A 15,675-nucleotide genomic window follows, 5' to 3' on the forward strand; every position below is an offset into this window, starting at 1 on the left:
TCTCCCTCCTCACAGGGGCCACAGGGGTTGAGGGTCTGACCAGCAGAGAGACAGGGCTGGCAGGATGAGAACAAGCAGAGTGGGGCTGCTACCCTGGATGCTGAGCCTGGGCCTGTGCCACTGCCTCTTGGGTGAGGGGGAGGAATCTGCTCAGGGCACCGCAGGTAGTTGGGGGAGTGAGATGTACTGTCTCTGGGCTCAGAGAGAGCCAGGCCTGTCCAGGCCACCAGAAGGCTCACTAGGGAGATCATGGAAGGTTCTTGTGCCCCGCCCCCACTTCCTGCAGCTGAGTCTCCGTTTCTCCAGCAGCCTGGTCCTCCCCACCGGATTTGGCCCCTCACTCCTTTGGGATAATTTACCACGTGTCAGGTAAGTGGCCCAGCAACACCAAGTTGGGCATCGGGCTTCCGGGGGCTGGGATTGAGTGGCAAGGGCAGGACACCCCGGGTGTGTCCAGGTGTTAGCCAGGTGCCCTCCGAAGAGGCGGAGTGGATGCATTCATTCATTCATTCAATAGTATTTATTGAGCGCTTACTATGTGCAGAGCACTGTACTAAGCGCTTGGGATGAACAAGTCGGCAACAGATAGAGACAGTCCCTGCCGTTTGACGGGCTTACAGTCTAATCGGGGGAGACGGACAGACAAGAACAATGGCAATAAACAGCGTCAAGGGAAAGAACATCTCGTAAAAACAATGGCAACTAAATAGAATCAAGGCGATGTACAATTCATTAACAAAATAAATAGGGTAACGAAAATATATACAGTTGAGCGGACGAGTACAGTGCTGTGGGGATGGGAAGGGAGAGGTGGAGGAGCAGAGGGAAAAGGGGAAAATGAGGCTTTAGCTGCGGAGAGATAAAGGGGGGATGGCAGAGGGAGTAGAGGGGGAAGAGGAGCTCGGTCTGGGAACGCCTCTTGGAGGAGGTGATTTTTAAGTAGGGTTTTGAAGAGGGAAAGAGAATCAGTTTGGCGGAGGTGAGGAGGGAGGGCGTTCCAGGACCGCGGGAGGACGTGACCCAGGGGTCGACGGCGGGATAGGCGAGACCGAGGGACGGTGAGGAGGTGGGCGGCGGAGGAGCGGAGCGTGCGGGGTGGGCGGTAGAAAAGAGAGAAGGGAGGAGAGGTAGGAAGGGGCAAGGTGATGGAGAGCCTTGAAGCCTAGAGTGAGGAGTTTTTGTTTGGAGCGGAGGTCGATAGGCAACCACTGGAGTTGTTTAAGAAGGGGAGTGACATGCCCAGATTGTTTCTGCAGGAAGATGAGCCGGGCAGCGGAGTGAAGAATAGACCGGAGCGGGGCGAGAGAGGAGGAAGGGAGGTCAGAGAGAAGGCTGACACAGTAGTCTAGCCGGGATATGACGAGAACCCGTAATAGTAAGGTAGCCGTTTGGGTGGAGAGGAAAGGGCGGATCTTGGCGATATTGTAGAGGTGAAACCGGCAGGTCTCGGTAACGGATAGGATGCGTGGGGTGAACGAGAGGGACGAGTCAAGGATGACACCGAGATTGCGGGCCTGAGAGATGGGAAGGATGGTCGTGCCATCCACGGTGATAGAGAAGTCTGGGAGAGGACCGGGTTTGGGAGGGAAGATGAGGAGCTCAGTCTTGCTCATGTTGAGTTTTAGGTGGCGGGCCGACATCCAGGTGGAGACGTCCCGGAGGCGGGAGGAGATGCGAGCCCGAAGGGAGGGGGAGAGGACGGGGGCGGAGATGTAGATCTGCGTGTCATCTGCGTAGAGATGGTAGTCAAAGCCGTGAGAGCGAATGAGTTCACCGAGGGAGTGAGTGTAAATGGAGAACAGAAGAGGGCCAAGAACTGACCCTTGAGGAACTCCAACAGTTAAAGGATGGGAGGGGGAGGAGGCTCCAGCGAAGGAGACCGAGAATGACCGGCCAGAGAGGTAAGAGGAGAACCAGGAGAGGACAGAGTCCGTGAAGCCAAGGTGAGATAAGGTATGGAGGAGGAGGGGATGGTCGACAGTGTCAAAGGCAGCAGAGAGGTCAAGGAGGATCAGAATGGAGTAGGAGCCATTGGATTTGGCAAGAAGGAGGTCACGGGTGACCTTAGAGAGAGCAGTCTCGGTAGAGTGGAGGGGACGGAAGCCAGATTGGAGGAGGTCTAGGAGAGAATGGGAGTTAAGGAATTCTGGGAAGTAGCATGGCATAGTGGATACAGCATGGGTTTGCGAGTCAGAAGGACTCGAGTTTTAATCTCAGCTCTGCCACTTGTCTGCTGTTTGATCTTGGGCAAGTCACTTAACTTCTCTGTGTCTCAGTTACCTCATATATAAAATGGGGAATTGGACTCCGAGCCCCATGTGGGGCAGGGACTGCTTCCGACCTGATTAGCATGTATCTACCCCGGCATTTAGTTCGGTGCCTGGCACATAGCAGGAGCTTAAAAAATGCCAGAGAGAAAAAAAAAACAGGGAAGAGAAGGGCTTGTCTCTGTGTCTGTCCCTCCCGTCGTCACTCTGCAGGAGTGCTTCTAGTCAGTCTGGGAAGGGCTCCTGGAAGAGGAGGATTTCAGGGGCCGAAGAAAGAGGCAGGGGATGGTGATGGGCCCTGGGGACCTGGGTGGTGGTAGTAACTAGGAGGGAGCATGGCAGGCCCAGGGTGCATTCTGGGAGAAGGCCAGAGTAGGGACGAAGGGGATACATTTGCCTGATAAGAGCAGAGGGGGCAGACTGGGAGTTCCCTGGACCAAAGAAAGCGGAGGGGGCACTGAAGGCCAGGGTCAATACTTTCAGGACATGATCTCCCCTGCTGCTCTCTTTAGAGGGGGTCTGATCTTCACCTACTCCCCCAGACTCACTGGGAAAGGAGGAGGTATTGGCTTCCTTTTGCACCCCAGTGCCGCTTTTGCACCATACCACTTCCCCTATCCTTTCTTTCCCTTCCTTCGAAGCTCATATCGTCTGCCTCTACCACCCACTCCAGATTCTAATAACGGTCATTTACCACCCCCCAGGTCCCACTTCTAACTTTTTTAAACCACTTTGACCCCTTTCTCACATTCCTTCTCTCATTCTCCATCCCTACATTGATCTTTGGGGATTTCAATATCCACATAGATGTTCCTGATGACATTTCCACTGCCCACTTTCTAGCACTCCTCAACTTCACCGACCTCATGCTCCACCCCACCTTACCCACTCACCAACCTGGACCCACACTCGATTTCATCATCTCTAAACACTGCACAATCTCCATCCCCACCAACTCTGAAATTTCTCTATCTGACCACAACCTCCTTACCTGCCTTTTTTCCCCACATACACCTCCTCCCCACAAATCTATGCTGTTCCCCCACAGAAACCCTCAATCTTTTGACCCCATCCAATTTTCTCAAGTCATCATGCCCCATTTAGACTCCATACCCAAACTACCTTCCCTTAATGATTCATTCATTCAGATGATCAAATTGACGCTTTCAGTACCACCCTCTCTACCAAATTCAACTCACTAGCTCTCCTATCTGTTCGTCGATCTCGTATCACTAACCCACAGCCCTGAATCACCTCCACAGTGCATCTCCTTCACTTCTGTGCATGAGCCGCAGAGGAAATCTAGATATCAAGTTTACCCTTGTGTGCTTTAACTCTACCCTCTCTTCTGCCCGGCAAAATTATTTCTCCATCCTCATTGACAGCCATGTCCAATGTCCTCGCCAGTTGTTCCAGAAATTTAACTCCCTCCTCAAACCCCGTTCCCCCACCTCCCCAATCCCTTGCCCCTTCTCACTGTACCTTGATCTCATCTATCTCACCGCTGACCTCTTTCCCATGTCCTGTCTCTGGCTTGGAACACCTTTTCGCCTCCTATCCAACAGACAATTACTCTCCCCGCCATCAAAGCCTTATTGAAGGCACATCTTCTCCAAGAGGGCTTCCCTGACTAAGCCCTCCTTTCCTCTTCTCCCACTCCCTTCCATGTCACCCTGACTTGCTCCCTTGATTCATCCCCTTTCCCAACCCCATAGTACTTACGTCCATATCTGTAGTTTATTTATATTAATGCCTGTCTCCCCCTCTAGACCGTAGGCTTCTTGTGGGCAGGGAATGTGTCTGTTTATTGTTGTATTGTACTCTCCCAAGTGCTTAGTACAGTGCTCTGCAGATAGTAAATGCTCAATAAATACGATTGACCGACGGACTGACTGACCGTTGGGGTGGGGTGGAGGGTCAGTGGGGGAGGGCCAGGAGTAGTGCTGGAGGGAGGGTCCCTCTGGATGGAGGTTGCAGGAATCCAGGAGAGAAGAGGAGGGTCTGGTCTGTGGCAGGAGCTGAAGAGGGGCAGTAAGAGGGAGCTCAGGGATGAGGAAAGGGAAAGGGAGCAGTGAGGGTGGGGTCAGGGTGTGGGAAGTGAAAACAGCAGGATATGTAGAGAGGCAGGAGGATATGGAGCAATAATAATAATAGTAACTGTGGTATTTGTTAAGTTCTCACTATGTGCCAGGCACTGCTCTAAGCACGGGGGTAGATATCAGCTAATCGGGTTGGACGCTGCCCCATCCCACATTGGGCTCAGTCTTCATCCCCCTTTTTCAGGTGAGGGAACTGAGGTACAGAGAAGGAAGTGACTTGCCCATGGTCACACAACTGACAAGTGGCAGAGCCAGGACCCAGGGCCTTGCTCTATTAGGTCACGCTGCTTCTCAAGAGCAGAGATGGGCAGTGGGGTTTTCAGGAGGTTTGCAGGGAGGCGAGTGATAAGGGGGCAATACTGGTTGGAAGAGGAGCTGGCCAGGGAAGTGCTGACAGCGGAGCTGGCCCAGGAGAATTCTGAGAGGAGAGTTGGCTCAGGGGAATGTTGGGAGAGGAGCTGGCCCAGGGGACTGCTAGGAGAGGAGATGAGCAGCTGCTGTCATGTCTGGGCTCTGTTTGAGTTAGTGGTGGGAGACACCCAGGCAGAGGTCATGTCGACCCAGGGCAGAGCAGGGGCAGAACCCCCAGAGCAGGGTGGGAAGTTCAGGGGTGAACGGGCAGGTTTGGGAGTCAGCTGGAGCCATGGGACAGATCAAGGGTATGACCACGGTGCCTCATCCGGCGGGCACTTACCACAGTGCCCTTAATCCTGCTGCTGGCAGGTGTCCACTGCAGCTTCCCTGTACTGCTGCTATCTGTGGAGGGACCCAGAGGCCGGAGCGGGGGTGATCATCCCCTTCATTGACAGGCTAGGGTGCAGCAAAGAGCTACCCCACACCGCTGGGGATGGGAGTCGGGGGGGTTCAGTGTGCAACCCAATTTGCTTGTATCCACCCCAGCGCTTAGTACAGTGCCTCGCACATAGTAAGTGCTTAACAAAAACCATAATTATTTGTATTAAACAGCCGGCGTAGTGGATAGAGCATGGGCCTGGGAGTCAGAAGGTCATGGGTTCTAATCCCGGCTCCACCACTCGTCTGTTGTGTGATCCTGGGCAAGTCATTTCACTTCTCTGTGTCTCGGTTACCTCATCTGTAAAATGGGGATTGAGATTGTGAGCCCCACAAGGGACAGGGACTCCCTCCCTCCCTTCTCTCTTTCTACCGCCCACCCCGCACGCTCCGCTCCTCTGCCGCCCACCTCCTCACCGTCCCTCGGTCTCGCCTATCCCGCCGTCGACCCCTGGGTCACGTCCTCCCGCGGTCCTGGAACGCCCTCCCTCCTCACCTCCGCCAAACTAATTCTCTTTCCCTCTTCAAAACCTTACTTAAAAATCACCTCCTCCAAGAGGCGTTCCCATACTGAGCTCCTCTTCCCCCTCTACTCCCTCTGCCATCCCCCCTTTATCTCTCCGCAGCTAAAGCCTCATTTTCCCCTTTTCCCTCTGCTCCTCCACCTCTCCCTTCCCATCCCCACAGCACTGTACTCGTCCGCTCAACTGTATATATTTTCGTTACCCTATTTATTTTGTTAATGAATTGTACATCGCCTTGATTCTATTTAGTTGCCATCGGTTTTTACGAGATGTTCTTCCCCTTGACGCTGTTTAGTGCCATTGTTCTCGTCTGTCCGTCTCCCCCGATTAGACTGTAAGCCCGTCAAACGGCAGGGACTGTCTCTATCTGTTGCCGACTTGTTCATCCCAAGCGCTTAGTACAGTGCTCTGCACATAGTAAGCGCTCAATAAATACTATTGAATTGAAAATTGAAAGTGTCCAATTTGATTTGCTTGCATCCACCCCAGCGCTTAGTACAGTGCCTGGACTGGAGAGGGACGATTCCGTTCATGTGACCCACGGCTTCCCCCTCCCTTCACAGGGGTGCTCTCTCTGCCCTACGCTGAAGTCCGGGAGCCCTTCGAGGCCTGGGTGGACCTGGCCGGGGGGAGGAGCCGCATTCAGTATTACCACGGTTGGCGCCCTGGACAGGTGGGGTGGGTGGGTGGGGAGGAGATGGAAGCGGGGCGGGATCCCTGCTTCATTCTCCTCCACCCGGGGAAGGGAAGGGGATCTCTCCAGTTGGTTGGAGGGTTGGTGGTGGCAAGGCCCGGACCCGCCCTCCCGCCCCCGCCGGCCTGTCCCCTTTCCCCCAGGTCAGGTGGTCACTTACCAGTTCAGCCACGAGAGGCCGTTTGGGGTGGGGTACAAGGTGACTCCAGAGACCACCGCCGCAGGGGAGAACGTCAGGCGCTGCTTCCGGGTAAACGGGACCAAGGCCCACCCCATCCGGGTCCAGAGCGTCCTGCCCAACCTTGAAGGCTTCCAGGTAGTCCCGGGTTTCATAGCATCCGTGCCTCATGCCAGAAGAAGCCACAGGACGTCACCCTGTCCATCCCCCTGCCCCTGAGTAATAAGAACTATGGTATTTGTTAAACACTTACTATGTGCCAGGCAGTGTACTAAGCGCTGGGGTAGATAGAAGCAAATCGGGTTGGACATAGTTCCTATCCCATGTGGGGCTCACAGTCTCAATCCCCATTTTACACATGAGGTAACTGGCACAGAGAAGTAAAGTGACTTACCCAAGGTCACACAGCAGACAAGTGGCAGAGCCTGGATTAGAACCCAGGTCCTTCCGACACCCAGACCCGGGCTCTATCTACTAAGCCACACTGCTTCTCTTCCCCGACCTGGTCCCCCTGGCCCCTCAATCTGACTTCCCCTTCCAGGGCCTCACACCCACACGACATCACACAGTGGGGAAGTCTTCCTACTGTCCGCCTAAGAATCCCCCAGCCGCAAGGCCCACCTGTTTCCTCTCACACTGGCTCCAGGGAACCAGAGAAAAGTCATCCCCCAGCTGGCCTCCTGTGCGTCCGCCTCCCCCAGCCCCACTCGCTCCTGAGTGTGCAGGGCCTGTGGGTGCGGGGTTCAGGGTTGGAAGCTGTCCTGAGGGGAGGCCTAAGCTGCTTCAGACCCCTGGCCAGCTCCCAGCTGCCTTGATGACTGAACAAATGACTGAGAAGCAGCATGGAGTAATAGATAGAACATGGGCCCGTTGACTCAGAAGGTTGTGGGTTCTAATATCGGCTCTGCCACTTGATTGCTGTGTGACCTTGGGCAAGTCACTTCACTTCTCTGTGCTTCAGTTACCTCATCTGTAAAATGGGGATTGAGACTGTGAGCCCCATATGGGACAGGGACTGTATCTAACCTGATTTGCTTGTATCCACCCCAGGACTTAGCACAGTGCCTGGCATAGAGTAAGTGCTTAACACATACCACAATAATTATTCTTATTATTATTAATAACAAGTGGCCATTCCCTCCTCCCCCTTCCCCTCTACCATTACCTCTCTTCCCTCCCGATCTCTTCCCTCTCACCTTGGGCAGGTTGTGGGCCACGAGCATCTGGGGGGCCAGAAATGCTCAGTGCTGCAGAACGAGACCCACTGGGGCCTGCGGCGGAACGTGTACACGCTGTGGCTGGCGGGCGGCCCCCCCGGGCTCAGGCTGCCCGTGCGCTATGCAGTACGTGGCTTCAGCCGGCTGCTGGGTTCGCACTATGACAAGTACCAGCTGGACTACAGCAACTTCTCCCAGCACTATTCCCCCGAAGACGTCTTCAGCCTCCCCGACAGTGAGCGACCCTGCCCTGCCCCCTCCTGCCTCCCGAAAACCTTCCCTCGCAGCCGCCCTGCCCTGGTGGCCGGTCACCTGGACCCCCAGAGGGCAGGGCCGCCCACAGAACTACCAGCACTCACACCTGCACGTACACACCCACACTACGCTCCCAGATACTGTGTACACAAAGAGTTGCATGCTTACGCACACCTGCATTACATGCACATAATGTGCAAATACACAGAGTGGCAGGCTTACATACTTGCACAAATGGATACTGTGCTCACCAAAGACCTGCATGCACACACACACCGCATGGAGTAATAGATAGAGGTTCTAATCCCGGCTCTGCCACTTGTCTGCTGTGTGACCTTGGGCAAGTCACTTCACTTCTCTGTGCCTCCGTTCCCTTATCTGTAAAATGAGGATGAAGATTGTGAGCCCCATGTGGGATGGGGACTGAGTCCAATTTGATTATCTTATATCGACCCCAGAGCATAGAACAGTGCCTGACACATAGTAAGTGCTTAACAAATACCATAATAATTGCTTACACCCACATTACACACATGGATGCTATGCACACGTACAGAGCTGTGTGGACACATGTCTGCATATACACACCCACAGTACACCCATAAATACACACAGAGCTGCTTGCATGCACACCTGCATATATAGACCCACACAACAAATAAAGATACTGCGTATCCACAGGTCTATATGCAGACACACTTACATGTATGCATCGATACTACATCCCACATAATGCATATACACACAGAGCTGTGTACCCAGATACTTGTATCTACACACCAAGATACTGGGCAAGCACAGAGTTGCGGGCACACTCACCTGAGGAGATGGTGGGCGGCAGTGGGGGGAAGGCTGGAATGAGGGAGAGGAGGGGAAGTGGGTGGGGAGGAGGAAGTAGTGAGATCACTGAGGGGACAGAATGGGTGAGGGACTACTTGGGAGACTCCACAAGGCTGCCGCCAGCTGGCTGTCTCTCCCTCCCTCTCCTTATCAGCATCCACAAGGCCACACAAAGCCTGAGCCAGTGTCAGCCTGACCCAGGGTTCGTGCCAAAGTCCCAGGTGTTTGCCTTGAGCGGGCAGAGGGCAAGCACAGTGGGCGAGACTGGGGCAGTGCCCTCCCCTTGGAGTCCCCTGATGCAGGTGGGAGTTGGGGCAGGGTAGAGGTGGGCAGAGAGTCTGTCATTCAACTGTATTTATTGAGCACTTACTGGGGGCATTGCACTGTACTGAGTATTTGGGAGAGTACGATATAACGATATAACAGACAGATTCCCTGCTCACAAGGAGGTCACAGTCTAGAGGGGGAGACAGACATTAATATAAATAAAACTACAGATATGGACATAAGTGCTGTGGAGCTGAGGGGGGGATGAATAAAGGGAGCAAGTCAAGGCGAAGCAGAAGGGAGTGGGAGAAGAGGAGAGGAGGGGTTTAGTCAGGGAAGGCCTCTTTGGAGGAGATGTGCCTTCAAAAAGGCTTTGAAGTGGGGGAGAGTCATTGTCTGTCAGATTTGAAGAGGGAGGGCATTCCAGGCCAGAAACAGGACGTGGGCAAGAGATTGGCGGCTCCAGGTGTGAGGTGGTAGTCTGCAGGACACAAACGGACTCCTCGCAGATCTGGCCTTCTGCTTCCCAACTGGGGGCTGCCAGTCTGGACCATCCCTTTTTTCAGGGCTTCACGGAGGGGCAAGGGAGGGGGCGGGGTTACAGATCTCTGCCCCCTCCTGCCCCGGCCGGCTCACCCCGCTGTCTGCCCTGTGTCCCAGGGGTGCCATGTGGGGGCGTGCCCAGCCCCGAGGTCAAGCATCACATGCAGGTCAACCCCATGTGGGACTTTGTGGCTCGCGAGGAAGACCGGGCCCACAGGCTGTTTGAGCATTTCCGCCACAGGCACGGCCGGCGTTATGGCGACGCGGCGGAGCTGGAACACCGCCGGAGGAATTTCCTGCACAACCTCAGGTAGGGGCCTAGACCCCCAATAGACTGTAAGCTCGTTGTAGGCAGGGAATGTGTCTGTTTATTGTTATATGTCTCCCAAGCTTTTAGAACAGTGCTCTGCACACAGTAAGCATTCAATAAATACGATGGAATGAATGAATGAATGACCCCATCTTAGAATCGCACTCGGCTTCCTCAGGGCTGCTCCCTCGCCTTCTCTGCAAGCCCACTAGTCAGTCAGTCAGTTGTATTTATTGAGTGCAGAGCACTGTACTAAGCACTTGGGAGAGTACCGTATAACAATATAACACATTCCCTGCCCACAACAAGCTTACAATCTAATATTAATAATAATAATGGCATTTGTTAAGCACTTACTATGTGTCAAGCACTGTTCTAAGCACTAGGGTAGATACAAGCTAATCTGGTTGGACACAGTACCTGTCCAACATGGGGCTCACAGTCTTAATCCCCATTTTACAGATGAGGGAACTGAGGCACAGAGAAGTTAAATGGCTTGCCAAAGGTCACACAGCAGGCAAGGTGGAGTTGAGATTAGAACCCAGGTCCTTCTGATGCCCAGGCCCAAGGCACTAGGCCACGCAGCTTCTCTAGTCTAGAGAAGAGACTGGCCCAGGGCTACCCAGTGATGAAGCTGCCCGGGCAGAGTCCAGCCTCTTTAGCAAAGCCCAAATCCCCACCCCTTCCCTCCCTGATGTCTGAGCTGCACAAACTGAGCGGTTGCAAGTTCTGTCCAGGGAGGGAGTGGCAGCTGCTGCTCGTGCAGACGGAGCATGCAGCGTGGCTCAGTGGCAAGAGCATGTGCTTGGGAGTCAGAGGATGTGGGTTCGAATCCCAGCTCTGCCACTTGTCAGCTGTGTGACTGTGGGCAAGGCACTTCACTTCTCTTTGCCTCAGTGACCTCATCTGTAAAATGGGGATTAAGACTGTGAGCCTCACGTGGGACAACCTGATTTCCCTGTATCTCCCCCGGTGCTTAGAACAGTGCTCTGCACATAGTAAGCGCTTAACACATACCAATATTATTATTATTACCTCCTGATTGGTCCAGGAGCTGCCTGACAGTCCCTGCCTCAGGGGCTGGGGGCTCTGGGCTCTCTCCCTTCCCACTGCCTGTCAGCCTGGACTCTGGGGCTTTCAAGGGTGGCAGCAGGGGCGGGGGCTCAGAGTTGGGGACAGGAAAAGCCTGGAATGCCATCTGCCAGTGAGGGCATTGCAGATACTTGGAGTGGGCTTTGAGGTGCCACCAAGGCCCCTGCCCTCCTAGTGCCCACTCCCCAGGCAAAGGTGGAGGGTGTCAGCTTTGCTGAAGTGGGTTCAAGTGAGAAGTGAGAAACCCCATTGGAGAAACTCTCAAAAACCCACCTCTCCCAGGCAGCCGAGGCCAGGGGGCAGGGAAAAGGCAGCAGCTGGACCCCGGTGTCTGGGCTTCCAGGGCAGAGCTGTGTCAGTCCTGACACTCACTACCACCTGACACACCTGCTCTGAGACCACTAGACTGCCCAAGACCCCATCCGAGGTGTCAGAATGGGGCCCAGGAGAGTGGGGCAGTGCCATTGGGGACTTGGGCATGGACCGGCCCCTCCCAACAGCCCTCTCTTCCCTCCTCAGGTTCATTGACTCCCATAACCGGGCCAACCGCCCCTTCCGCCTGGCCCCCAACCATCTGACTGACCGTACCCCCGGGGAGCTGGCAGCACTGAGGGGGCGGCTCCGCAGCTCACGACCCAACCACGGGCAGCCCTTCCCCCACGAGCAACTGGCCAACGTGGCCCTGCCCGAGAGTCTGGACTGGCGGCTCTATGGTGAGCACAGGGCCCCTCAGAGCTGGTGCCTCAGTTTCCCTATTTATTCTAGCAAGACCCAGGCTTCCTCTTGGATGGGGTGGAGGGGGAGAGGTGAAGAGTGAGCCAGGTCTGCCCAGGAGCTCTCATCCCCCTGACCTTTGGGATGTCTTCTTGTGACCTTCCCCCTTCCCCACCGCCACACCCTGTCTCAGGTGCAGTGACCCCAGTGAAGGATCAGGCTGTGTGTGGTTCTTGCTGGAGCTTTGCCACCACAGGCACACTGGAGGGAGCCCTCTTCCTCAAGGTGACAGTCCAGGTCCTCCTGGGGCCCAAGACAGGTTAACTGGTGACCCTCTCACCCCCACCGTGCCTGACAGGTCCTCATGGGTTCCCAGGCCCAGATGGGGGAGCCAGGGACCCCCCCCCACCTGCTGAGTCCCCACGGGTCCCTGGGTCCAGTCCAGAAAGTTGGGACCCCCAATGCCTGCTGGGCCCAGATCAAGGAGCTGGTGACCCCACCTTTTCTGCTGGGCCCTCATGGGTCCCCGGCCCAGATCGGGAGGCTTGTGTCCATCGTGTCTGCAGGGCCCTTAAGGGACCCCAGGCCCAGATCGGGGAGCTTGTGACCCCCAGCACCTGCCAGGCCCAGATCGGGGAGTTGGTGACTCCTCGTGACTTCTGGTCCCTCACGGATCCCCGGGCCCAGACCGGGGAGCTAGTGCCACTGTCGCAGCAGATGTTGATCGACTGTTCCTGGGACGTGGGAAACTTCGGCTGTGACGGGGGGCTGGAGTGGCAGGCGTTCGACTGGATCCAGGGGCACGGGGGCCTCGCCAGCGCAGACTCCTATGGACCCTATGAGGGTCAGGTAAGGGGGTGTGGGCGGCAGTGGGGTCAGGGAGGACAGAGCAGGGGGGCAGGAGCAAGGTGGCTGGGCTTGTTCAGAGCTAGGAGCCACCCCCTTCCAGGCCTCCAACACCCTCACCCACATACTCACATCCAGACATAGGCGACACCCCAACCAGCCCTAGCAGAATACCACCATGCCCGCCCCAGCCGGGCTTGGCCCCAGTGGTGGAGGAGAGCCCGGGGAAGGGCATCTCTTGTGGGGATGTGACCAGGAGTCCTCGGATCTCCCCTCCCCACCCAGTTCCCAATGGACCCTGAGTTGACACTGGAGAAGCGGGGGGAGGAGTGAAGAGGGGGTAAAAGGGAAGGAGGAAGAAAAGAAGGGGTAAAGGGGAGGGATGAAGGGGAGAAGAGGTGGGGAAAGGAAGAGAGGGAGAAGAGGAGGTAAGGGGGGGAGGAGGAAGGAGGGGAGGGAGGGAGGAGGAGGAGGGAGGAGGGGGACAAGAGGGAAGAGGAGGGAGAACAGCGAGGAGGGAGAAAGGGAAGGAGGAGGGGAAAAAGGGAGGAGGAATAAAGGGGAAAAGAGGAGGGGGAGTGAAGGGGGAAAGAGGAGAGGGAGGAAAGGGGAAGGTGGAGAGAAAAGGAGGAAAGGGGAGGGAGAAGGGGGAGATAAGAGGAGGGACAGGGAAGGAGGAGGGGGAGAGAAGGGGGAGTAAAGAGGAGGAAGGAGGGGGAGAGAAAAGGGGAGGAGGTGGGAGAAGGGGGGAAGGGGCGCAGGGGGAGGAGCTGCGATTGTCGGTTGTCGGCAGGCCATGGACGGAAAGATGTCACCGGAGTCTGCCTGGGCCCCAAAATAGCCTCGGGGTTGCTTGTGTCCGGAGGGGGGGGGGCTCGGGCCTGGGGTGGAGGCGGGTGTGGGGGGGGGGGTGGGTGCTGGTGCAAGTCCTTCTGTAGTTGCGGTTGTCCGGGGCCCCGGCCTCTGCGGGATGTGGGATGGCTGGGGGCAGGGGGGCGAGGGGGCAGCCGCCGACCTGCAAACCCCAAGTCTGTTTTGGGGGTGGGGGTTCACCTGGGCCCCCAACCCCCAGAATGGCGTCTGCCACTCAAACACATCCACCGCGGCCATCCGGATCGTGGGCTACGTGAACGTGCCCCCTGCGAACCCCACGGCCCTCAAACTGGCCCTGCTACGCCACGGGCCCGTGGCCGTCAACGTAGACGCCTCCCCGCGGTCCTTCGCCTTCTATGCCAACGGCATCTACTATGAGCCCCAGTGTGGTGAGCGCCCCGCACCAGCCTCTCCTGATGAGGGTTGGGGGTGGGGGTTCCTCCAGGCAGTGAAGGGCACGGGCCTGGCTTAGAGGCACGGGACATCAGCTGGGAGCTGAGGATGCTCCTCTGGCCTTGGGTGGCCATGGGTAGTCCTGGGTGGGGAGATCTTGGGTGCCTTTGGGTAGCCCGGGGTGGCTGTGGGTGGGGAGGTCTCAGGTGGCTGTGGGTGGGAAGGTCCTGACACCCAATCCCCGGGGCAGGGCACAAGTTGGAGCAGCTGAACCACGCGGTGCTCCTGGTGGGCTATGGTGTGCTGCAGGGCCAAGCCTTCTGGCTCCTCAAGAACTCCTGGTCCCCACTGTGGGGCAACAGTGGTTACATGCTCCTGGCCATGAAGGACAATGATTGTGGGGTCACCACCGCCGCCACCTACCCCATCCTGGAGTAGTCCCATCCGCCCAGAACAGCCCCCGCCAGGCCCCTGGCCCCTTAGGTGGGCACCGGAAGGTGGGAGGGTGGGCCCAGGGGCCCTGGGAAGCAGGCCCTGGAGGAGGGCCAGGGTTAAGTTGGGGTAAGGGGCAGTCTTTGCTTTGGGTCGGGTGTGAGGGATCAGGAGGGGAGGCTAGAGGAGACTGTGAGGATGGGACAGAGGAGGGAAGGACTCAGTTGTTGACCTTCCAGGGAACACTGGAAACCTGCCATTTCCATTTTATCCCAACCTTGAATGCTCTCCATCCTCACTGCCCCCTCCCTCTAGTGCTCCCCATCCTCCCTTCTCACTGTCCTCAGTGCTCCCCAACTCAATCAATCATATTCATTGAACCCTTACTATGTGCAGTAAGTCCTCTCCATCTCTCAGCCCTCCCCAATCTCACTGCTTCCTGATCCTCAGTGCCCCCCGACCCTCAGTGCTCCCTATCCTCATTGCTCTACTCACAGTATCTACAGTGCTCTGCACACAGTAAGTGCTCAATAAATTCGATTGACTGACCTACTGATCCCCAGACTCAGTGCTCCCCTACTCTCAATGCTTCCTAACTCTCACTCATTCCTGACTCTCATCGCTCCCCAGCCCTAATCATACAATCAAAAATATTTATTGACCCCTCTGTGGGGAAAAACTGTACTAGATGCTTGGAAAAGTACCGTCAAAATAAAAGACATGGTCTTGCCCCTCAAGAAGCTTATCTTAAGAGATAGGCAGATATGAATTGTGGGAGGAGGAGGGAAAACAGATAAAACTGGTAAAGCCAAGAGGGTGGAAAACCGAATAAATAAATGGGCATGTAAATAGAGGATGTAAAATTGATAAGGGTTAAGGATGGTTGTGGGGACACTCCAGCCATGCATGGTGGAAATTAATCAGGGAAGGTCGCCTGGAAGAGGAGGAATTTCATTACAAGAAGGTTTTGAAGATGGGGAGAGCTGGGCTCTGGCAGAGGGGAAGGGGATAGAGCTCCAGGCAGACAGGAGAGTGTGAGCAAGGAGTTGGAGATGGGAAAGTTGAAATCAAGGCCCAGGTAGAAGGGAGCAGGGGAAAACCAGTGAACAGGACTGACATCTAAGATGGAGAAGGCTGGGTGCTGAAGCCCTTGCTCAGGAGCTCCTCTCTGCTGCACAGAGAAATGAGCAACCATTGGAGGTTTCTGAGGAGTGGGGAGACTTGTTGAAGGATGACATTTTAAATAGATGAATGTGGCTGGGAGGAGGGTGGTGAAGTGGGAAGAGCACGGGCCTGGGAATCAGAGGATCTGGGTTCTAATCCCAGTTGTGCCATTTGT

General features: G+C 55.8%; 1 protein-coding gene across 6 annotated transcripts; it reads left to right on the forward strand.

Moving 5' to 3' along the window:
• LOC100086836 (digestive cysteine proteinase 2-like) lies at positions 1-14,884 on the forward strand. Of its 6 annotated transcripts, none has more exons than XM_029080413.1 (11): positions 1-164; positions 307-369; positions 6,246-6,355; positions 6,525-6,692; positions 7,760-8,006; positions 9,794-9,986; positions 11,598-11,791; positions 11,986-12,077; positions 12,480-12,641; positions 13,711-13,900; positions 14,155-14,884. In XM_029080413.1, exons 1-11 carry the CDS (start codon positions 65-67, stop codon positions 14,340-14,342), a joined length of 1,707 nt encoding a protein of 568 aa, XP_028936246.1. In that variant the 5' UTR covers positions 1-64; the 3' UTR covers positions 14,343-14,884. The 6 variants fall into 6 exon arrangements, with proteins under 6 accessions (XP_028936246.1, XP_028936249.1, XP_028936248.1 ...); XM_029080416.1 differs by having other exon boundaries at positions 12,510-12,641; XM_029080415.1 differs by having other exon boundaries at positions 6,246-6,338; positions 6,520-6,692.
• The last annotated feature ends 791 nt before the right edge of the window (positions 14,885-15,675 follow it).

The sequence above is a fragment of the Ornithorhynchus anatinus genome, chromosome 16 (assembly GCF_004115215.2).
Source record: "Ornithorhynchus anatinus isolate Pmale09 chromosome 16, mOrnAna1.pri.v4, whole genome shotgun sequence".
Lineage (NCBI taxonomy): Eukaryota > Metazoa > Chordata > Mammalia > Monotremata > Ornithorhynchidae > Ornithorhynchus > Ornithorhynchus anatinus.